This window comes from Manihot esculenta, chromosome 7 (assembly GCF_001659605.2).
Source record: "Manihot esculenta cultivar AM560-2 chromosome 7, M.esculenta_v8, whole genome shotgun sequence".
NCBI classification, from domain to species: Eukaryota; Viridiplantae; Streptophyta; class Magnoliopsida; order Malpighiales; family Euphorbiaceae; genus Manihot; species Manihot esculenta.
This window is the reverse complement of record NC_035167.2, coordinates 34,542,335-34,561,480: the sequence shown is the minus strand read 5'-3', so window position 1 is coordinate 34,561,480 and position 19,146 is coordinate 34,542,335. Positions and strand designations below refer to the sequence as shown.

Below are 19,146 nucleotides of genomic sequence, written 5' to 3'. Positions count from 1 at the left end.
ATTTTGAATTTATTGAAATTTTTATTTATTTATAAAAATTGAATTTAAAATTTTTAATTTGTTACTTTGATTTGAAAATTAAATTTTGTTAATTTAATTATTTCAGATAGATTTATAAATTTATAAAAATTAAATTTCAAGGCATTTTAAAAAGGTGATTCGATTACTTTTTCTATTACTAATTGATGATGTGAGATTCAGAAAATAGGGTTTTATAAAGGGTTTGTAAGCTTGGTCTTAGCGGAGGGGGCTCATCTCCTTTTATCCTTTTTCTTGATCTGTCAGTGACGTGTAATGGCCTCACTGCCATTGGGCTACCTGTCTCTGCCATACGGATACGGTCGTACGAAAATATCATATATCTGCTCCATGCGTAACGGCCATTTAATTCTCCCTTTTATCACACGGGTTAACCGAGCGGTTCGGGACTAGGCCTGTGATCCTCATGTTGTTAAGCTTCCATGCCGGGCTCGGGAAGAGTAGGCTGGGTCTTGAGAAAAGCCCAACCTCAAGGATGAATGGGCTGGGCCTTCTCACTCGTGGGACTCCGCAGGTCCTGGACCGGCCCTGTCACTGTGGGCTCGGCCTCTTCCCAGGATGGTGAAACCCAGAGGTCATCAATTGCCCTTTTACCTTCTCATCAGTTATTACATGAATGATGGGAGGGTAAACGTCGAGGACCTATTATGACCGCGCGACCCGAGAACTTTCCCCCTTAAAACATTTCTCTTTCCTTGTACTGTTTCAAAATTCGAAATTTCTCTACTTTTCCAGAACCCTTGTGCTTCCCTATGCGCTTTGCTTGCTCTGTCCTTTTGCTCTAACCACTTTCAAGGTACGCTTCTTATTTCACCATGGATAGCCCTAAGCTTCCCGATGTCTTTGATCTTGAGTCTAGCGTCACCCCTTCTACTTTAAAAAATTTCATTTCTCGGGAGTATTTGGACACTCCCCTTTATCATATTCGAGCTCCTTACCGGAACGAGAGGATCATTCTTCCCGATCCTCCTCCTCACAGCTTAGTAGACCCCCAGAAAGGTTTTAGTTTAGTCTTTTTTGTCAAACAATGAGAATACGGTCTAACCTTCCCCTTTTCTCCTTTCTTCATTGAGGTCTTCCGGTACTTCGAGATAACCCCTCGAATGCTGGCTCCTAATTCCATTCTTTTCATGTGTTCTTTCGAATCTGTCTGTCTGAGCTAGGAGTTCACACCCACGCGCATCTCTTTGTTACCTTTTTTAGGCTGGTTAGGGCAAGCCAAAGCTTTTATTATTTTGCCCCTCGTGGAGGGCTATCTATCTTCTCGGGTCATAAGGACTCGATAAAGAGCTGGGTGGAGGCGTTCGCTGTGGTTGAGCTGAAGAAGGACTCCGGGTTGTCTTGGGAAGTGGAGCTCTCATGGGAGGATGTCCCTCTAGGCTGCAACGACTTGCCCCAGCTAAGTCTTACCGAGCAGGTCGGGTTCCTTCGACTGACTTCTGTTGAAAGGAAGTATGATGTCGAAAAATGTATGTTCGTATCTAGCCTTCAGGGTTGCAGGGCTGCTGGTACTTTATTTCATTTAATAGTTTTGCCTTTTCTTTGTGATTTTTACTAAGGGTTGTTCTAATTTATTTTGGTTTTGGATCTTTGCAGCTTCCGACGTTAAGATGGACCAGATTAAGCCCCCGAAGAACTTCACCTTGTCTCGAGAGAGCATGAATGCTGCTTTAGATGCCCTCCGAGCAGGGCGGTTTGTGTCGGAAGCCACTCAGGAGGTGGCCCAGGTCATCTCTTCCAGATCGGCAGGTCGGTCTTCTCATCCTATTTCAGCTTCTTCCCGAGCTCCCAAGCCGAGCTCCCAAGGTGTCAAGACCTCTAGGCCCTCCAGCCGCAACAGGTCGAGCTCGATTCCTCAGTCTTCCCAGGCCCCGAAGTCCCAACAGGTCTCTGTTGTGAGGACGGAGAGGGTTCCCAGTGTTACCGACAGGTCGGTTGAAGATCCTGGGCATGTGAGGACGGATGTTGCCTCATCTTTAGAGGATGTCCCTGAAGAAAGAGCCCAAGTCGCTCCGGTTGATGGGAGAGCTTCAGGTGGTGAAATGGAGGTTTTAGGAGCTTCCGTAGAGATTGCCCCCGCTGCTGAGGATGTTCCTATGGAGGGGGTCGAGTCCGAGCTAAAAGATAGCATTCCTCCCCGAGAGGAGTCCTCAGTTGTCCCTGAGGGTCCTGTCGAGGGGGCCACGAACAAGCGTCCTCCCCTTTCTGAAGCGCCTGCCCCGGCTCCTGTCCCCAAGAGGTCTCGGGCCTCTAGAAGACCAGCTCCAGCCCTGCCTCCTCTAGAAAAAGAAAAAACTCCGGTGGTGCCTCTACTCTCTGCTGCTAACAACGAGATTCTAAACGCAGAGGACATCACTCACCAATCTCCAGCAAGCATTGTTGCGGAGATCCTACGGGAGCGGATGTTTGGCGGGGCTACAGAGGCTTCAGACCCTCGTCTGCTTGCTCTTATTGGCCTTTTGGCTAGCTCTACTCGAGAGCAAGCAACATTCCGGTCTCAAACTCGAGGGGAGCTTGGAGACACAATCAAGTAGATGCTTCTGATGGTAAGTTGTTCTTCTTAACTTGGGAAATTTCTTCTTCATTTACATTACCTTATGCATTGATATTTCCCTCTTTATGCCAATTGATGGGCCTCTTCATGGAAGTAGACGCCCGCGACGAGTCCACCCGGAGCACAGTGGACCGCCGGATTGAGGAGGCGCGCCTTGAGAAGAATTTGGCTGCGACCAGCGATGCCCGGGGTCACCTGGCTGCAGCCTAGGAGCACTTGAAGACCCTCTGGGAAGAGCTAGCTTACACTTGGGAAGCTGTGGAGAGGGCTGATAAGAGGGCAGCTGCTGCGGAGGTCCGCCGTGATGAGGCCTTGGAGCAGCTGTCCTCCTTAGAAGAAGTTCAGAAGGAGAGGGATGAGGCCATGAGCCAAAGGGATGAGGTCCAGCATCAGCATGAGTCGCTGAAGGCAGATTTGGAGGGGGCTTGGACTCGCTACTGTTGGGAAATCCTGAGATTATTGCAACCCAGTTGCGTAGCGGAAAATAAAATCTCTGTTGATTTCCTTTCCCAGAATCCGAGTGCTTCGTTTAATTCAAAAGATGGATATGAGACTAACATGTTAATCTCATCAAGAAGAAACAATGCCGGACTGATGGTGGTGTCTTTTCAAACGAACACTCTCAATGGTATCCACACGAACGTCTTCTATCCTTTTAGAGTGCTAGCTCTCTCAAAGATGGATAGATTATGTGCTCCACAATCTGCAGTTCTAGACTGAGTTTTTTCAAAAACACGTACCTTCCACAATTCGTAAAAGGGGTATTTATATGTTTCAGTAGTTGTGTTCATAACCCACTATCACAATCTTGCAGATACTTAAATATATTATGTGATAGAATCCTTTATCTGTAACAGTTATAGATAGACTACAGATCTTTTAAATATTATTATCTCATAATAATAAATGATTAATAATAATAACACTTTATTATTATTAAATATTAATAATAATAACACTTTATTATTATTATTAAATATATTAATGATTAATAATAATAACATTTATTATTATTAATTATATTAATGGGCTTTGGGCTAAGCCCATTAATATGACATAGCACATCAACAACGTTCTTTTGTGTGTGATCCAGTCCCACAAGGCCCATAAGTCATAAGTGGCCTCTAGTAAGACATTATGACTACCCAACTAATTATGAGGATCAATAGTCCGATAAAACCTAATAGAACATGAATTAATCCCTTTGTCACACGATATCTAGTTTGAACATAAGTCATGGTCAATGTCAAACTTATAAAGTTCAAACTGATGATTTCTCGATCTCTAAGTAGACTGATAAATTCAAATGATATTGATCACATTATCAATTCATTTGAGCACGGTTATGCATTTCTCAGTCTCACTTATCGAGGGGCCCAGAAGATATCTCTCTCATAGAGAGGAACAAATCCTATCTTGATTGTTCATTATCCTCTACATAATTTCTATTATGCTCAATCATAACCTTTATGATTGTCCGATTAAAGACAACGTTTGGTTATGTCAAAACATAATAGTCCTTATGTTTGAAACTATGACAATCTCAAGTCAAAGGATTAAGACATAACTACTTTGAGATTCACTTATGACAATGACCCATGTAGTGATCTCAATACGGGTCCATCCAATACTTTGTTCTCTAACAAGTATTTATGATTATTGAATTATATCAACATATACATAATCATCTCATGATTATCAATCAATAATCATATCAGTTATATTTTATTATTATCAATATAATAATAAGTAACCAGGGATGATAATCATTATTATGTAACATGCAAACAAATAATAATGATAAAAACCTCTTTTATTAATAACCAAAACGACATACAAAAAGGTACAAGATAATGATTTAGGATATATACACTAAGAAATTTTCCCTAGGAAATTGTGGAGGACCTGAACCGAGTATATTTCTTGAAGATATCTTGTATTCTTTTAACCTTCAAAACTTTTAATCCTTAATTGAATAATCTTCACAGATCCCTTAAGAATAAAGCTCCGCTACTAATTGATAGAGTTTAATAGATAAAAAAAATAGATAGGGAATAGATAAAAGATGAAGAGAATAATAAAATTTGCTAGAAAATCTCATAAACTTTCATTGATAGAAATCATATTTATATAGGGAAAATTACTTTGTAGTCCCTGAGGTTTAATGTAATTAACACTTCTGTCCCTCTATTTTGGCAACCCAACACTTAAGTCCCTCACTTTCTTTTCTATCCAACTTCGTAGTTCTTCCGTCCAAAATAGCCATTTGGGACACGTGAATTGACAAAATTAACCCTCTTCTTCTTCTTCTTCTTCTTCTTCTTCTTCTTCTTCTTCTTCTTCTTCTTCTTCTTCCCTTTTCTGCAACTTCTTCTTCTTCTTCTTCTTCTTTCTTCTTCTTTCTTCTTCTTCTTCTTCTTCTTCTTCTTCTTCTTCTTCTTCTTTCTTCTTCTTTCTTCTTCTTCTTCTTCTTCTTCTTTCTTCTTCTTTCTTCTTCTTCTTCTTCTTCTTCCTACTCTTTCTGCAGCAGCTTCTTCTTCTTCTTCTTCTTCTTCTTCTTCTTCTTCTGGAATTTCACATTGAAAGAAGGGTATTTTTGGAAAAAATTATCACATCTCACCTTTGACTCTTTGACCAAACGGTTTAAATGGACGGAAGGACTACGAATTTGGACGGAAGAGAAAGTGAGGGACTTAAGTGTTGGGTCGCTAAAATAGAGGGACAGAAGTGTTAATTACGTTAAACCTCAGGGACTAAAAAGTAAATTTCCCTATTTATATATCTAGGAAACTTCATGAAAAAGTATAACATTAATAACAAACACAAAAAATGAATAACATACTTAGGAAATAAAAATAACTTTCATATATCCAATAAGAATTTTAGATATTTAATAAACATTAAATACTCAAACCTTCTAGAAGAAATAATAGATAAAAATCTTTATTTTAACAGTTCCCAAGAGCTTATTAATTAATCTCCCATCAAAGATGATCCTCTTAGTAATGTAAAATCATTACATGTTAGGAAAATTTATAGTGACTATCATTGTTATCCCAACTTTGGTTCCAAATAACGTTGTAGGTGCCACATGAATTGGTGCCAACCTATAAATATCTAGTCAAATACCAAAAGAAAAGATAGTCCAATGCAATTTTGTCAGGGAGCAAATATGATTTTAATGGGTGTCGAAATCACAAAAATAACCTATTAAAAAACCAATAAATATGAATTGTGTATAGAGTGAATATGGTCGAATCTATAGGGAATTGACACTAAGAATTTCTAAACAATGAACTAGGAAAATAAACAATAAAAGTAAAAAAGGGAGGTTTTTGATGATGAGTTAGAATAAAAATCAAAGCAAATAAAGAAAGTGATGATCAAAAGAGAATAAAATTAATGCAAGTAAATTCTAGTTGAAGATTAGGATCCCATTCAGTTTTGGAAATTAATCATAGAAACAAAAATACTTTTGTTCATTACAATAAATTAGTTATAGTTATGGAAGATGCTCCTCATAACCAATCTCTTCTTAAGTGTAAATTAAGCTTTGATACCAATCTGTAACGACTCGAATTCGGACCGCCACCGGCGCTAGGATCCAGATCGACTTAAGGTCGCCGGGACCCGTAGCAAGCCTAACATACAACCTGTCATACTTGATAAATCTCATACATGATCATACATTTACATAAAAAATTTTAAACTTTCCATCTACCAAACTTGACTTGTGCATGCACCATAACTATAAATAGAAAACCCCACACTAGAGCCCTCATCAAATGCTCTAGTTGGGTCAACATTACATTAATCAAGCTTGGTTTACATCTCAACACATTAATAAAAATATTTCATAATGATCATGAACAAAAGGGATTAACCATAAACTCTAGGGTCAAGCACAATACTAATCCTCAATACAATTCTGTACAATATCTTACATTACATTATTCTTTCATGTTCACAACTAACTATTACATACACAAACTTTTACTCTTGCTGACTTCCTGGTCTATCCCGAACCTGCAAACCTGGGGTTAAGGGAAAAGGGTGAGCTACTAGAGCCCAGTGAGCAGAATAGGAAAACAATATATTAAAATCCATGCTTCCATGAAATGCATCACATCACAAACAAATCACATCAAGGATGGACTTGTCACCAATAACCCTCTACGTATCCATTAGTGCCAGGGGCGTAGAATGGGCCTCGACCTGGACTTTCTCTTAACATAACATAACCATAACATAACATTCCAATGTGCCAGGGGCGTAGAATGGGCCTCGACCTGGACTTTCGTACCATACCATATCATATCATATCATATCGAGGGCTAATGGATCATCCAATAACCATCCACATCAACAATAATTAATGCAATGCATCATATTCGTGAATTCTAATGCAAACAACCTAGTATACATATATCACATGGCATTCGTGATGCATGAACATGCTCAAAATTTATTTACTTTGAAACATAAAGATCCATTCTACTCACCTCAGGCTGGCTCTGAAAAGACTCTGAAGCAGCTATCTCACTGCTGGGGTCCTCGGTTCCTCGGATCCGAACCTACACGGGTGGACTCAAATGAGGAACCAAACATACACTAACATGACTCTAAACATCTCTCCAAAAACTCCCTAAAACATCATAAAAAATTCATAGAAAATATGCAAAGGAAGGCTGAACAGGGCACTTTCGGGGGCAGGGTTTGGCGGCCGAAAGTCTATCCAGAGCCGAAAGTCACCAACCTTCGGCGGCCGAAACTTTCCTCCAGAGCCGAAAGTCCAACTTTCGGGGGCAAGTTTAGGCGGCCAAACCACCACCATAGGCGGGTTCGCGGCCGAACATGGCTTCGGCAGCCGAACCTGAGTTATTCCAGAATGGCAGAACTCAAGCCTCTCTCACACATTCAGCCAACCAAACCTCTCAACTCAAACCAAAACATGCAAAAACATGCATACACACATTCTTAAGCATTTAGGGGCTTAAAACTAACCTATACCCCAACAACATCAACATAGCAACACATTTAGCACACATTTCATCATTTAACTCACCTAAACCCTAACATTTTACAACTACTCTAATCATGCATCCAATATCCTTCAAACCCCTCAAAACTTACTAAAAACATATAAGAAGGGTAGGATCTACTATTACCTCTTGAAAATCGAGAGGGGAGGCGATCCAAACTCGGAGATGGGGGGAAATCGAGCTATGGGATCTCCAAGCTTCAAAACTTCAGTTTTGAGCTTAAAAACTTCAAAACAAGATGAAAGCTTGTCAAAACTTGAAGAGATTTGAAGGAAAACATCAAAACTAACCATGGAAGGGCATGGACTCACCTTTGCCCGAAAATGGAGAAGAAAACTCTCCCATTTTCGGACATGGGGCCTTTTATAGGTGGCTGGCCAGACCACCTTCGGAGGCCAAATGTGCTCCCTAAACTTTACCATGTTCGGTGGCCGAACATGAGGTTCGGCGGCCGAACATGAGGTTCGGCGGCCGAACATGAGGTTCGGCGGCCGAACATGAGGTTCGGCGGCCGAACCTGCCTTTCCTTCCTTGGTGCTTCTCTTTCAAAAACTCAATTTCTTTCTTTGTTAAAACCATGAAAACATGTAAAAACATTTTATAAAACATATTTTAGAAAAACCTATTTTACCCTTTTAGAGAGTTCCAATATCCGAGATTCCGCCGAAAGGCAGAAATTCCGATGCCGGAGTCTAGCCGGGCATTACAGAGAAGATCGAGTCAGCCATGGATAAAAATCATTATTCTGCCACCTAAGGGGACGGTAACTAAAGCTTCTACCACTAATTGTGTTAAGATTCACCTATGGTAAGCATGTCGGTATTGACTATATGTAGCCACTACTAAAAACTAATCTCCTCACCGATCTATTATTGTATTAGAGAAAACATTAGAGGAACAACAAAAGCAGCCCTTATCTTGAAGCTCACTTGCAATCAGAACTAAAAAAAAAAAAAAGAAAGAAAAAAAAAAGCAAAAAGAAAACACAAGAAAACAAAACAAAGAAAACAAACTACAAACCCCCCACCCAAAGAGCAGTGAACTTGTAACTAAAAAAATAAAAATATATATCCTTAGTGATAATAATAAATTGTTATAAAAAAAGTTGGATGAACAATATAAAATAAAAATGGTTTAAAATAAAAAATAAATATGCCACTACCAATTAGGAGGAGAATTAAGTGTGCGGAAATTTTATAAAAAAAAATGCTAACTATTGCAAGCTATGAAGAACTTAAGTGTATGAAAAAAATTTTTAGACCGTAGCCAAAACATAATTGCAAAAATTTAATTTTTATTAAGTATATATGTATATGTATTACTGAAATCGGTGTAGTCGTGCACCCTGCACTCCTATCTCTTCCTGTGTCACAGGGAAAGGGCAATCAAGAGAGGTGGGGAAGCCGCTAAACAATACTGAAAGAGTACGGACTCCATCAAAGAAAAACGGACCCAAGCAGAGAGAGGTTTTTTTGCGAAGCCATTCAAGTTGTGTGATTAAGATTAGCTACACGTGTTTTTTCAATTGTCCATTTGCCCTGGATTGGTGGAGTTGCTTTGTTTTCGGTCCCAAGCTCTCAAAATTGTTCTGCGTTAAGGGACTGGTCCCATAGCCCCTTCCTTTCTGCAGATGCAGAGATGATGGGAAAGATGTCCACTATTTTATGGAATATTCGGTACCACAAGAACCTGTTGCTTGTGGCAGGGGAAGAGGCCGAGTATGGTCTAACAATTGATTGCATCAGCATTAAAAAATTGTTGAGAGATTGGGAGTTAGCGTGCATGAGGCTTACTTGAGGCATGATCAGTTAAGATAACATGACTTGGCTTTTTCTAATTAAAAATGATAAAAAAAAGTGTTCATTAGTTAATTTAACATGAAATGCAGGATCAACAAGCCCAATTAAAAATAAAAACATATAGAGTAAAATTGGTAGAAAGAGTAAATATTTGATAATGTTACATAGGCAGAAGTATATATAGTTTTATTCAAACTCAAATAAATTATATTAAAGAGAAGAACCGGATTCTGGTTCTGTTATATCCTATACGTATCCGACAGAAGCTGATGCCTTTACAAGCAACCCAAAGAGCACAAATGGGGATGAAAAAAATGGACTGTGATCAGTATCCAAAACATAAACTTGAGATGGTGGCCACCTGTTTATCATTGCCTCTTGTTGCTGAGGTTTGATGACATGATCGTGCATTGTCTTTATGTACACACGCTTCACCTTATCTATCCCATTATCATCCTCTTCTTTGAACTGGGCTGATTGTAATGCTAGGATTGGTCCTGGCCTCAAAAGCATCGAAGCTAGGGTCGAATCCTATATAATAAAGATGAAGGAGCCATCAACAATAAAAGCAGCAGCAACTAAAGGAATGGAAGAAGGACTATATAATTAAAGAGTTACTGTCTGATTCCCAGCAAAGGCATAAAGTCGACAGTGGCAAATCTTTTTTTCCCCATAAAAAAGGGAGCGGAGGCTTGTGGGGAAGCATACACATCATATCATTGTACACTAGCCAGCTACAATTATTAAGCATGACATATATATATAGTCCTGATTCTCTACAAGTTCAAATACAAAAAATAAATAAACAAACAAATTAATATATAAATCTCACCTATATATATATATATATATATATATATATATATATATATATATATATATATATCTTGAATCCATAATGAGCCTAAGATTTTATATATATAAATGCATATATGTAGGCAAACCTCTTGTGGGCTCATTTGATAGATGATTTGGCGTTGGAATTCTTTCTTGATGATGGCACTGGTAGGAGGCTGATCGCATCCCAATCCAAATCCCAGCTCATACACGTCACCAAATGAGGATAGGTCAGGAACTCCCTGTCAATTTCCACATACAGGCCTAATTAAGCATCAACTTTATCTTATACATTAATTGACCTTGATACGTCATTTCCTTTGCTGCTCTCGATCAATCATAGGGAGTATAATGGATATGCATGATATGAATTCAAATAATGAAGTTGCGATCAATAAATAAATTTTTAGCTTCATCTGCTATCTAATCTTGGCATGGAATCAAACCAAATGGTGGTGTTGATGTATATTTTACATCTAACAAGCATATATATATATATATATACACACACACACGGGAGATTGATGTGGGGCTCAAATCCGTAACCTGGGATCTAGACGAGTTACTTTGTCATTACATCAAACCACCCACTAACTATTCTGATTTTGTTTTAATGTGGAAAGGTAACGTATATACACAGTCAACTCCAATGGTTAATGCCTAACAACCCTTCAAAATACTTAATGAAGACAGTTGGATGCCATATAACTCTCTCTCATCCCCAGCTCACAACAAAAATGCCCCGAGAAAAGAAAGACCCTCTGTTTCTCTAGCACTATAAGAGAAAGGATAGAGTTAATATATATGTATCAGCATATATATGAGTAGTTCAATAATTAAACAAGATTAAAAACAAAATTAACTCATGAGAAAGGAAAATTCCATCGAAAGAGCTACAAGAAAATTACATCTTGTATATCTTGATCCGTCCAAAAACCCAACTTGAGCATGGTGGCAGCTACATACACAGCTAAACGGATCTTCTTTGCCAACTTGTGAGTCGCCTGTGTTATGCTTAGCCCCCCAGCGCTATGCCCCACCAATATCACCTGTAAAGATGAAGAGGGATCGATTAATAATCATCTATTCCAAAAGAGTAGACACTTTAATACATCAATAATTGAAGGACAAGGACCTGCTCATGATCAGGCAAGGAAGATAAGAAGTCCATGAGAGGCTTATTATATTCATCAAAAGAGAGGACAGAATTGGCATCTGCTTGATCGATTCCTGCACCTTTGAGGTCAACACAAGAGACTTTATAGCCTGAGTTCTCCATGAGACACCGGATTTTGTACCAGCACCAACCCCCTCCACTGACTCCATGCACCAGTACAAAGTGTGGCTTTGGGTTTGATGAAAAGGTTGTGTCTTCCCTCATGTGAATTGCCTCCTCGCCCATCTGCCCTTCTGAGTTCTGATTGATCAATTGATCTTTATTTTTTGCTACTGAAAATCAATCACTGTGCTCTTGGAAATTCAAGTTGGAATATATATAGATAGACACAGTTAATGGAGAGAGTTTGTGTATTTGTATTTATAGTGATCAAAGAGAGTAATGATGATTGCCTTTATGTAATCATTATTGGAAGTTTAAAGGAAGGAGAGATTGAGTTATGTCTGTATAGGCTAAACTCCACCTTAAGAATATTAAGGTACATACAGTACAATCGCGGAGATGTTTCCTTTTTTTCACATGATATGTACTTGTATATGTTACTATTAATATCAATGGTTCACATGTTTCCGTCATCTTTACATGATCTCAATTTGAGGGAGCATTGCATGTGATGTACTCTATTTGTATATATCCTATAGCATTCACACCTGCTGTTAATTAATTAAAAAGAGATCATGTACGTGTGCGTATCTTTGGAAATAGGGATTTGTCATTCAACACAATTACTTGGTCATTTTATTTTATTTTATTTTGGTGGGTTAGAAAAGATAATGATATGACGAGTGCATTTGTCGGGTATTTCACAATTTCATTGCATTGCAGGCCGACAGTATCCTCATTTTATTAATTATTAAAAAGGTCATACGTCATAAGGCATAAAATTCATCCAGTTGTAGTTAAAATTAACATAATGGGTATTCAAAATTGCTTGTTTAAGCCTCCAAGAACATAGGTTGTTAACATTTTGCTCTGGACATGATTGAGAAACAGCTACAAAAACCTATGTACTTGTGATGCATATATAGACTCCCCTAAAGATAAAACTTCTGCGCGGGTACAGTTGATAGTAAAAATATAACTGGCATTATTAATGAGTTTAAGTTGTGGTCAGAGTCAATTGGAACTTAAAAAAAAAAAGAACAAGTGGCACTGGTAGTAACTATAAAAATGAGCCCTTGAATATGTCAAAATCTTGAAGGATGAGTAATTGACAATAGCAAGCTGTGGTAATTAAATAAATCAGGGTATGTGTATATATGCATTAAGGCCACCAAAAGTGCGGTGAGGTGTGTTGTTTTTCACTTTGTGAAGACTTTAAGCATTCCACTCAACTGAGCTGGGTTTTATATATTCTTCATTTTAATAATATACTTGTCAACTATGTGCATGTTAGGGTTTGTTTTAGAGGGGGAAAAATTAAGAAGAAACGTAATCGTATTTAAATAATATCAACTTAAAATTTTAAAATACATTATCTAACAAATCATCAATACAATAATTTAAATTTAATTTATCACATTTACCGTATTACATCTGATTTTCATCAATATTTATATCATAAAAGATTGGTGTTTTATTATATGTGGAAGATGAATAATCTCCATTCTTATTATTGGTTGTAGATATGAATTTAAATTTAGATGTGAATATATATATATATATGTCCATTTCAAGTAGGGTTATGTTTGTCTGGGAAATGTCTCTTTCAATTAAGAAACTAATAAGCACTAAAAGCCAAAGCAATTATAGACATTTTGATTTTCAAACTCAATAATGGGTAAATGACTTGTTAGTTTATGCTAAATTAATGGTTATATTTGGTTAATCCACTCACATATAATAAAAGTGGAGGGATACATTTGAAAGGGCATAGTCAATTCCTTAATCAATAGTAGAATGTCCAATGCTCTCCAGCAATGTAACTTCCATTATTATATACTGATTTGGGTTTTCCAGGTCAAACACAATATACATGTATTATTTTAATTTAGAAAGATTTGAGTAGTGATAAATTTTTCAGGAAAAGCAAGAAAAATGGGCTGTATAGTTGAAGTTGGTATGAATAAGAGAAGCTAGGTACGTATTGGTAGGCCACACATAAATGGAAGCCAACCTTGCACAAAAGGTTAAATGGAAGGCTTCCATTCACAACAAGTCAAGAGGGAGAGATCATAGTGATTTACAGAATTATTTAAGTTGCTTTTTAAATGTATACATGTGTGTGTTTGTGGATATCCTTTAAAGTGGTTAATCCAATATAGTCCCTAGTTGGCCAACTTTTTGCTAACTTTGGCCACTAACAAGCAATACCCCAAAAAGGATATATATGTGGATCATCTTGATGCTCGTGTAAAATTCAGACATTACTTGTCACCTTTCATGTTCAAAAAAAAAAAATAAATAAAAAAAAATCTTCAGACCATATATAAAAGAAGCCTTTATTTATGTTAGCTTTAAATAATGATCAAGCATATATATACATGCTCCAGAAAATCATTTTCTAAAAGTATTAAGTTGTGATCACATATATAGTTATCTAATTAATCACCCATTCTCGCTCACTGTATATTATGATATACAAGTAAAATATAAAGTGCATTTAGTTATAAATCAAACTAATTAAGTTAAGGGTAGTCCATAATTCAGTGCCTTTTTTCAAGTAATTAGAGCCAGCTGATACAATTCATGTTTGTGGGTCATAAACAAATTGTATCAAAGTATTAATCCTGTCCTAAAACACACATCTTTATATGATATAATCTGTTTGACCCATTCAAATAAATAGGTCATAAATGTCCCAAATTTAATAATATATTTAACCTGTTAATAGTTAGGACTATATAATCAAATCTCACCAAGCAATAACTGTAAAGTTTTTTCCCAGAGAAAACAATAGTATCTAAAAAATAAATAAATATAGTAACGACATATTTAAAGAAAGAGATAATAATATGAGAAATATTTAATGATAGATTAGCTTTAAATTTATAAAATATATTTTTACAAATTATTTCAATAATAAAAAACTTATTCATATTAAAAGATATAAAATTTACTTATAAATTAAGTCAAAAAGTAGGGAGCGTTGGAGCTTTCAATCTACTGGAGTTAAATGTGAAAGTCTAATATCACTAAAGGTGTAGTTTTACATAACACTTTTTTTTTTTTAACAAATTAAATTACTTAGAAAAGGCACTAAACACATAAAAAGTTCATATTTTTAATTTCCCTATTCGTTATCATATCTTAATATTCAAGTCTTAAAATTGGTTTTATAAGAATAAACAATTTTTAAAATTAAAGATATGTACGAAACATAAGTAAATATGTAATTTGTTTTATATGAACATGTTACCATGCTCGTCTCTGAATGGTATTATTGGCATCTATATGTATACTAATACCCGCTAAAAAAAAAAAAAACAAAGAGCAAATGCAACATAAAGTGCTTGCATTTTGAGAAGTACGTAGTAATTTTGAAAAAAGAGTGAATTACTATTATTAATCCTATATATAATTTATTAAACTTTAACTATTTAATTTTTATTTTTAAATCATTTCATTAAAATGTCTAAATATTTAGTCAAATCAAACTTTTAGTTTTTATATTAAAAAACGTTAATAAACTTATTTTTTAAAGTTAAAATAACTATAGATTGATATACATTGGCTGATCGCTATGCTAATTTTTTTCAAGAATTACATTATGAGGACATTGAATGTGATTCTAGATAATATCGGAATCAAACCAAAATTTGGTTTTTTCACTTTTAAGAAACATACTACTTCAAACCATACCTAGATTTTGTTTCAACCTTGCTTTGTAAACAATTTCCACGCAATTCCAATTCTTATTTTGTTTATGTTAACATAAAAATAATAAGATGTGAAAATCTGTCCTCGAACACCGCTGAGTTTACCAATGTTCGAAATGAGCAGACTGATCTCTCCAAAGTCCGAAATCAACGAGCAGACTTCTTTTTGGCACACGGAACCGCGTTAAGGTCATTATTACGCGTGTAGTGGAACTGACAGATATGACGCGAGTGATGGATAGGGTATAGGTCAAGCGATTCAATATTTATTAGCCGATTGCCCACCATTAATGAGCCGCCTGACACATCTGTCACGACATGTTAAAGTCCAATATAAGTCAGCCAGAAACATACCAATATGATCGAGTATAAATACCCTTGAATAAACCACATCAAAGGACAAATTCTTCGGCCTCATCAATACACTAAGCACACTGATTCCTCTCCAAATCTCAATATCCACGAACTAAAATTCAGCCTTATTAACTCTCAACCATTCAATTAGATCTATTAACTTCTCCCATGAATCAAACATTTGATCCACGCATACACATCTTGTTGTGTCTACCAAATCTCACGAGTTTATATTTTTGTCCTTAATTTTAGTTTTTAAAATATAAAATTATAACATTCTTATATTCATTTTGAAGTAACAAATTATTTTAAATTTATAACATTAAATTAATAATAGAATTAATAAAATTAATACTAAAGTAATAATATCAATATAAAAATATGTTATATATGATTTTCACTAAAAATATTATTATATCTTCTACATATTTTTACTTAAAAAATACATGCATATTTAACTTTTAAAATGTATATTTCATAACTAAATGTAATTCAATCATATAATCAAGCATAGTAGGTAATTTAATATATTTACAACTGAAATTATTTAAAAGTAGAAAAATAAAAAATAATGTTAAATTGCATATTGAAAGACAAATTAAGTCTTATATCTATATATAGTTTAATTACATATAAGATAGATATTATTTTATTAAAATATATCGAACAAGTGACGTCAAATATATGTGATAGGGTAGTTAAACTGCGATTAGTTAATCCGCAAGAGAGAATATGTGAGGTGGTTGACGTCTATAGACAGCCACAGCGATAATCAAGTCAATAAACTGATAGAATGTGCAAATGTAATGAATTGTTTTGAGCTCAAAATAAGTGTGTAAGAATGTGTACTTTGATCTCTGTGCACATTTACTTTTATACTGTAATAAGATGGAGTTAGTTATCGAATCTCCTGGAAATCCAAGTAATACCGACTAATAGATAAGAGATACTGCATTTGTAGGTATACTAGAGAGTTGCTAGATTACATCCACTAATGGTAACTTTCTATAAACACTTGACCTGTTTAGGAGAGGGCGAGTCATGGTGAAGAACCAAGCGCTACGGTATTCAGATTTTTTTTTTTATGGGTAGCACCATGTATCAACTTATTAGACCCTTATTACGTGATCCTATCTTGTGGTGACAGCTCATGGCTTAATTTGAGCAAGTATTATGTCGCATTAGAGGTCTCCCGCTGATTTTTTATTTTTTAGATTTGAAGTTTACAGTTGTTTCTATGTTCCGATATACGTGGCACGCATGCATTGGCTCTCCATACTCATATCCTTTTGCTTGCTCTGCGAATAAATGTTAATTGCCTTACTTCTCAAACCGCATTCATGCCAACCGCTGTATATAAACCTTTCTTCTTCTCCGATTTTCACTTTTACTCACATCTGCTTTCTAATTCTCTAAAAATACTTGACCTATCAGTCTCAAAGCTCCCCCTTTTCTAAAGGTAAATTTTGTTTCCTTTTTCACTTTTCTGAAAGAAAAATGAATATGTCTCCTTCGTCGTCTTCTTCCAGTAGAAGTTCCACCTCGAGTTCTTCCTCTGGTGGCCCCATCCATGCTCCTGCTCCCATCGCCCCATTAAGGGCGGTTCATGAAAATGAGGGTCTTCTAATGAATGACATCTCGTCCGTGCTGACTGAAAAGGATGTGGATCGCCTGTACAACCTCTACCAAATCCCTAGAGACCTTTTTGGGGTTTATGCTCCAACTTAAACATTCATATGGACGAACAAACTCCTGCTGAGGAAAAAATCATGGTCTATGAAAAACAACTAAAGGCGGGGCTTCGATTTTCTATAAATCCATTCTTCACTGAAGTCTTGCGGTTTCACAGGCTTGCAGTCACCCAACTACATCCGAATAGTTGGAGAATCCTGGTGGCCTTCCAGTTTCTCTACTTCAACAATAATATTAAGCCGAGTGTAGCGCTTTTCTCCCAAACGTACCAACTGGGTACTAGAAAGAATGAAGAATTTTGGTTCTTCAATAGGAAGAAGCGCCAGACTCTCTTCGACCAAATACCCTCTTCCCTGAAGCGCTAAAAGAACAAGTTCTTTTTATTGTGCCACAGGGTATCTGGGGGTTTTAGGCGACTCCAAACTAACTGAAACCTATATATAGAGCTAAGCAAGGATGGGGTCCAGCCACGGCGGGACAAGGAAGGGTCTCTAGACTTCCTCTAGAGGATGATCTCAACTCAGAGGGTAGACATGAACGTGGCGGTGAGGAGCACCATTTTGTCCTAGTAGAGCAATTACCAGGCAGAACAGGCTCGATCTTCTCACCTTTGTCCTCAAAACCCTAGGGAAAGCATAGAGCATAATATTTTTCTTTCCAACTTTTTTCTGTTTTTAGAGCTGCCTCACTTACTCACGTTTTATTCTGTGTAGATATGGCAAGAAAGAAGAACAAGTTCGCTGAGGCGGCTCACACTACTGTAAAAGCAAAGCTACTGCTGAAACAACCGACCCTATTACTAAACGGGCTCGCTGGGCAGAGGAGATCATTGTGCTTCCTCCTTCTCCTCCACCTATTACCGAGGAAACAATCCTACTCAGCCTGAGTCTTTTTTTAGGGGCACTCCTGCAGTAGTTCCTATTCAAGCTGATCCTTCACAAGAAGAGGTTGGTGCTAGAGCCGCATGGCCTTGGAGCATTCAATGTATGGCATTGGCGCTGACTCGGATGACCTCCCTTCTTGAGGAGCCCCGTCTGTCGGTTCTTGTCACAAAGAACGCTTTGAGCCCCAAGGACCGCCACCTCTTGAATGAGATCAAGATAGACGACCTCTACAACAACATCATCCATTCCACGATGAAGAGTGCCCTCTATGCTTTCATGGCCAATGAGCATAACAAAACCTTGAGATGAGAGTTCGAGGCATAAGAGACAAACAAAAATCTCCTACAAGAGGAGTGCTCAAGGTTGAGTGCTCGGGTTGAAGAGATAGAGAACACCATGAAGGAGACGCTAGAGTCCATCGATAAACTCCAAGCGAACCTGGACAAGGCTAGTACTTCAAAGTTCGCCCTTGAAAATTGAGCCAAAATCGTTAAAAACCAAGTGGTCATACTTTAGCGCCAAGTCCAGGAGCTTCAGGCTCAAGCACAGGAGAATCAGGCCACCTCCGACAGGATTGCTGAGTTGGAAGCCGAACTTCAAGAGACGGTGGCCCGGGGAGGGGCAATGTTCATTGAAGGCCAAGACTCGATAAAAAAAGAGTTGGTAAAGCACTTTCCTATTGAGAATTTTGCTTGGATTGATGACAACTTTCTAGAGGAGGAGGAAGATGAGCAAAAGGAGGAGCAGACTAAAGACAACACCACCGACCAGGTCTCTACTGAAAATACAATAGACGTAGACAATATAAATGTAATAGAGGCTCGAAAGGAGGAGACTGAAGATGTTCCTCCTTCTTTGTAATTTCCTTTTCATAATAAAAAGTTCATTGTTGTTATCTATTTGTTTGTGTTTTTTATGTTCAATACTCGACCAAGTAACAAAATAACCAA

General features: G+C 37.0%; 1 protein-coding gene across 1 annotated transcript; it reads right to left on the bottom strand.

The window, feature by feature from the left end:
- Positions 1-9,565: 9,565 nt before the first annotated feature.
- LOC110618712 (methylesterase 17) lies at positions 9,566-11,848 on the bottom strand. The gene is made up of 4 exons (XM_021761927.2): positions 11,407-11,848; positions 11,180-11,320; positions 10,379-10,513; positions 9,566-9,965 (listed from the first exon to the last, which is right to left on the bottom strand). The coding sequence occupies exons 1-4, from the start codon at positions 11,671-11,673 to the stop codon at positions 9,681-9,683; spliced, it is 828 nt and encodes a 275-aa protein (XP_021617619.1). The 5' UTR covers positions 11,674-11,848; the 3' UTR covers positions 9,566-9,680.
- Between the last annotated feature and the right edge of the window lie 7,298 nt (positions 11,849-19,146).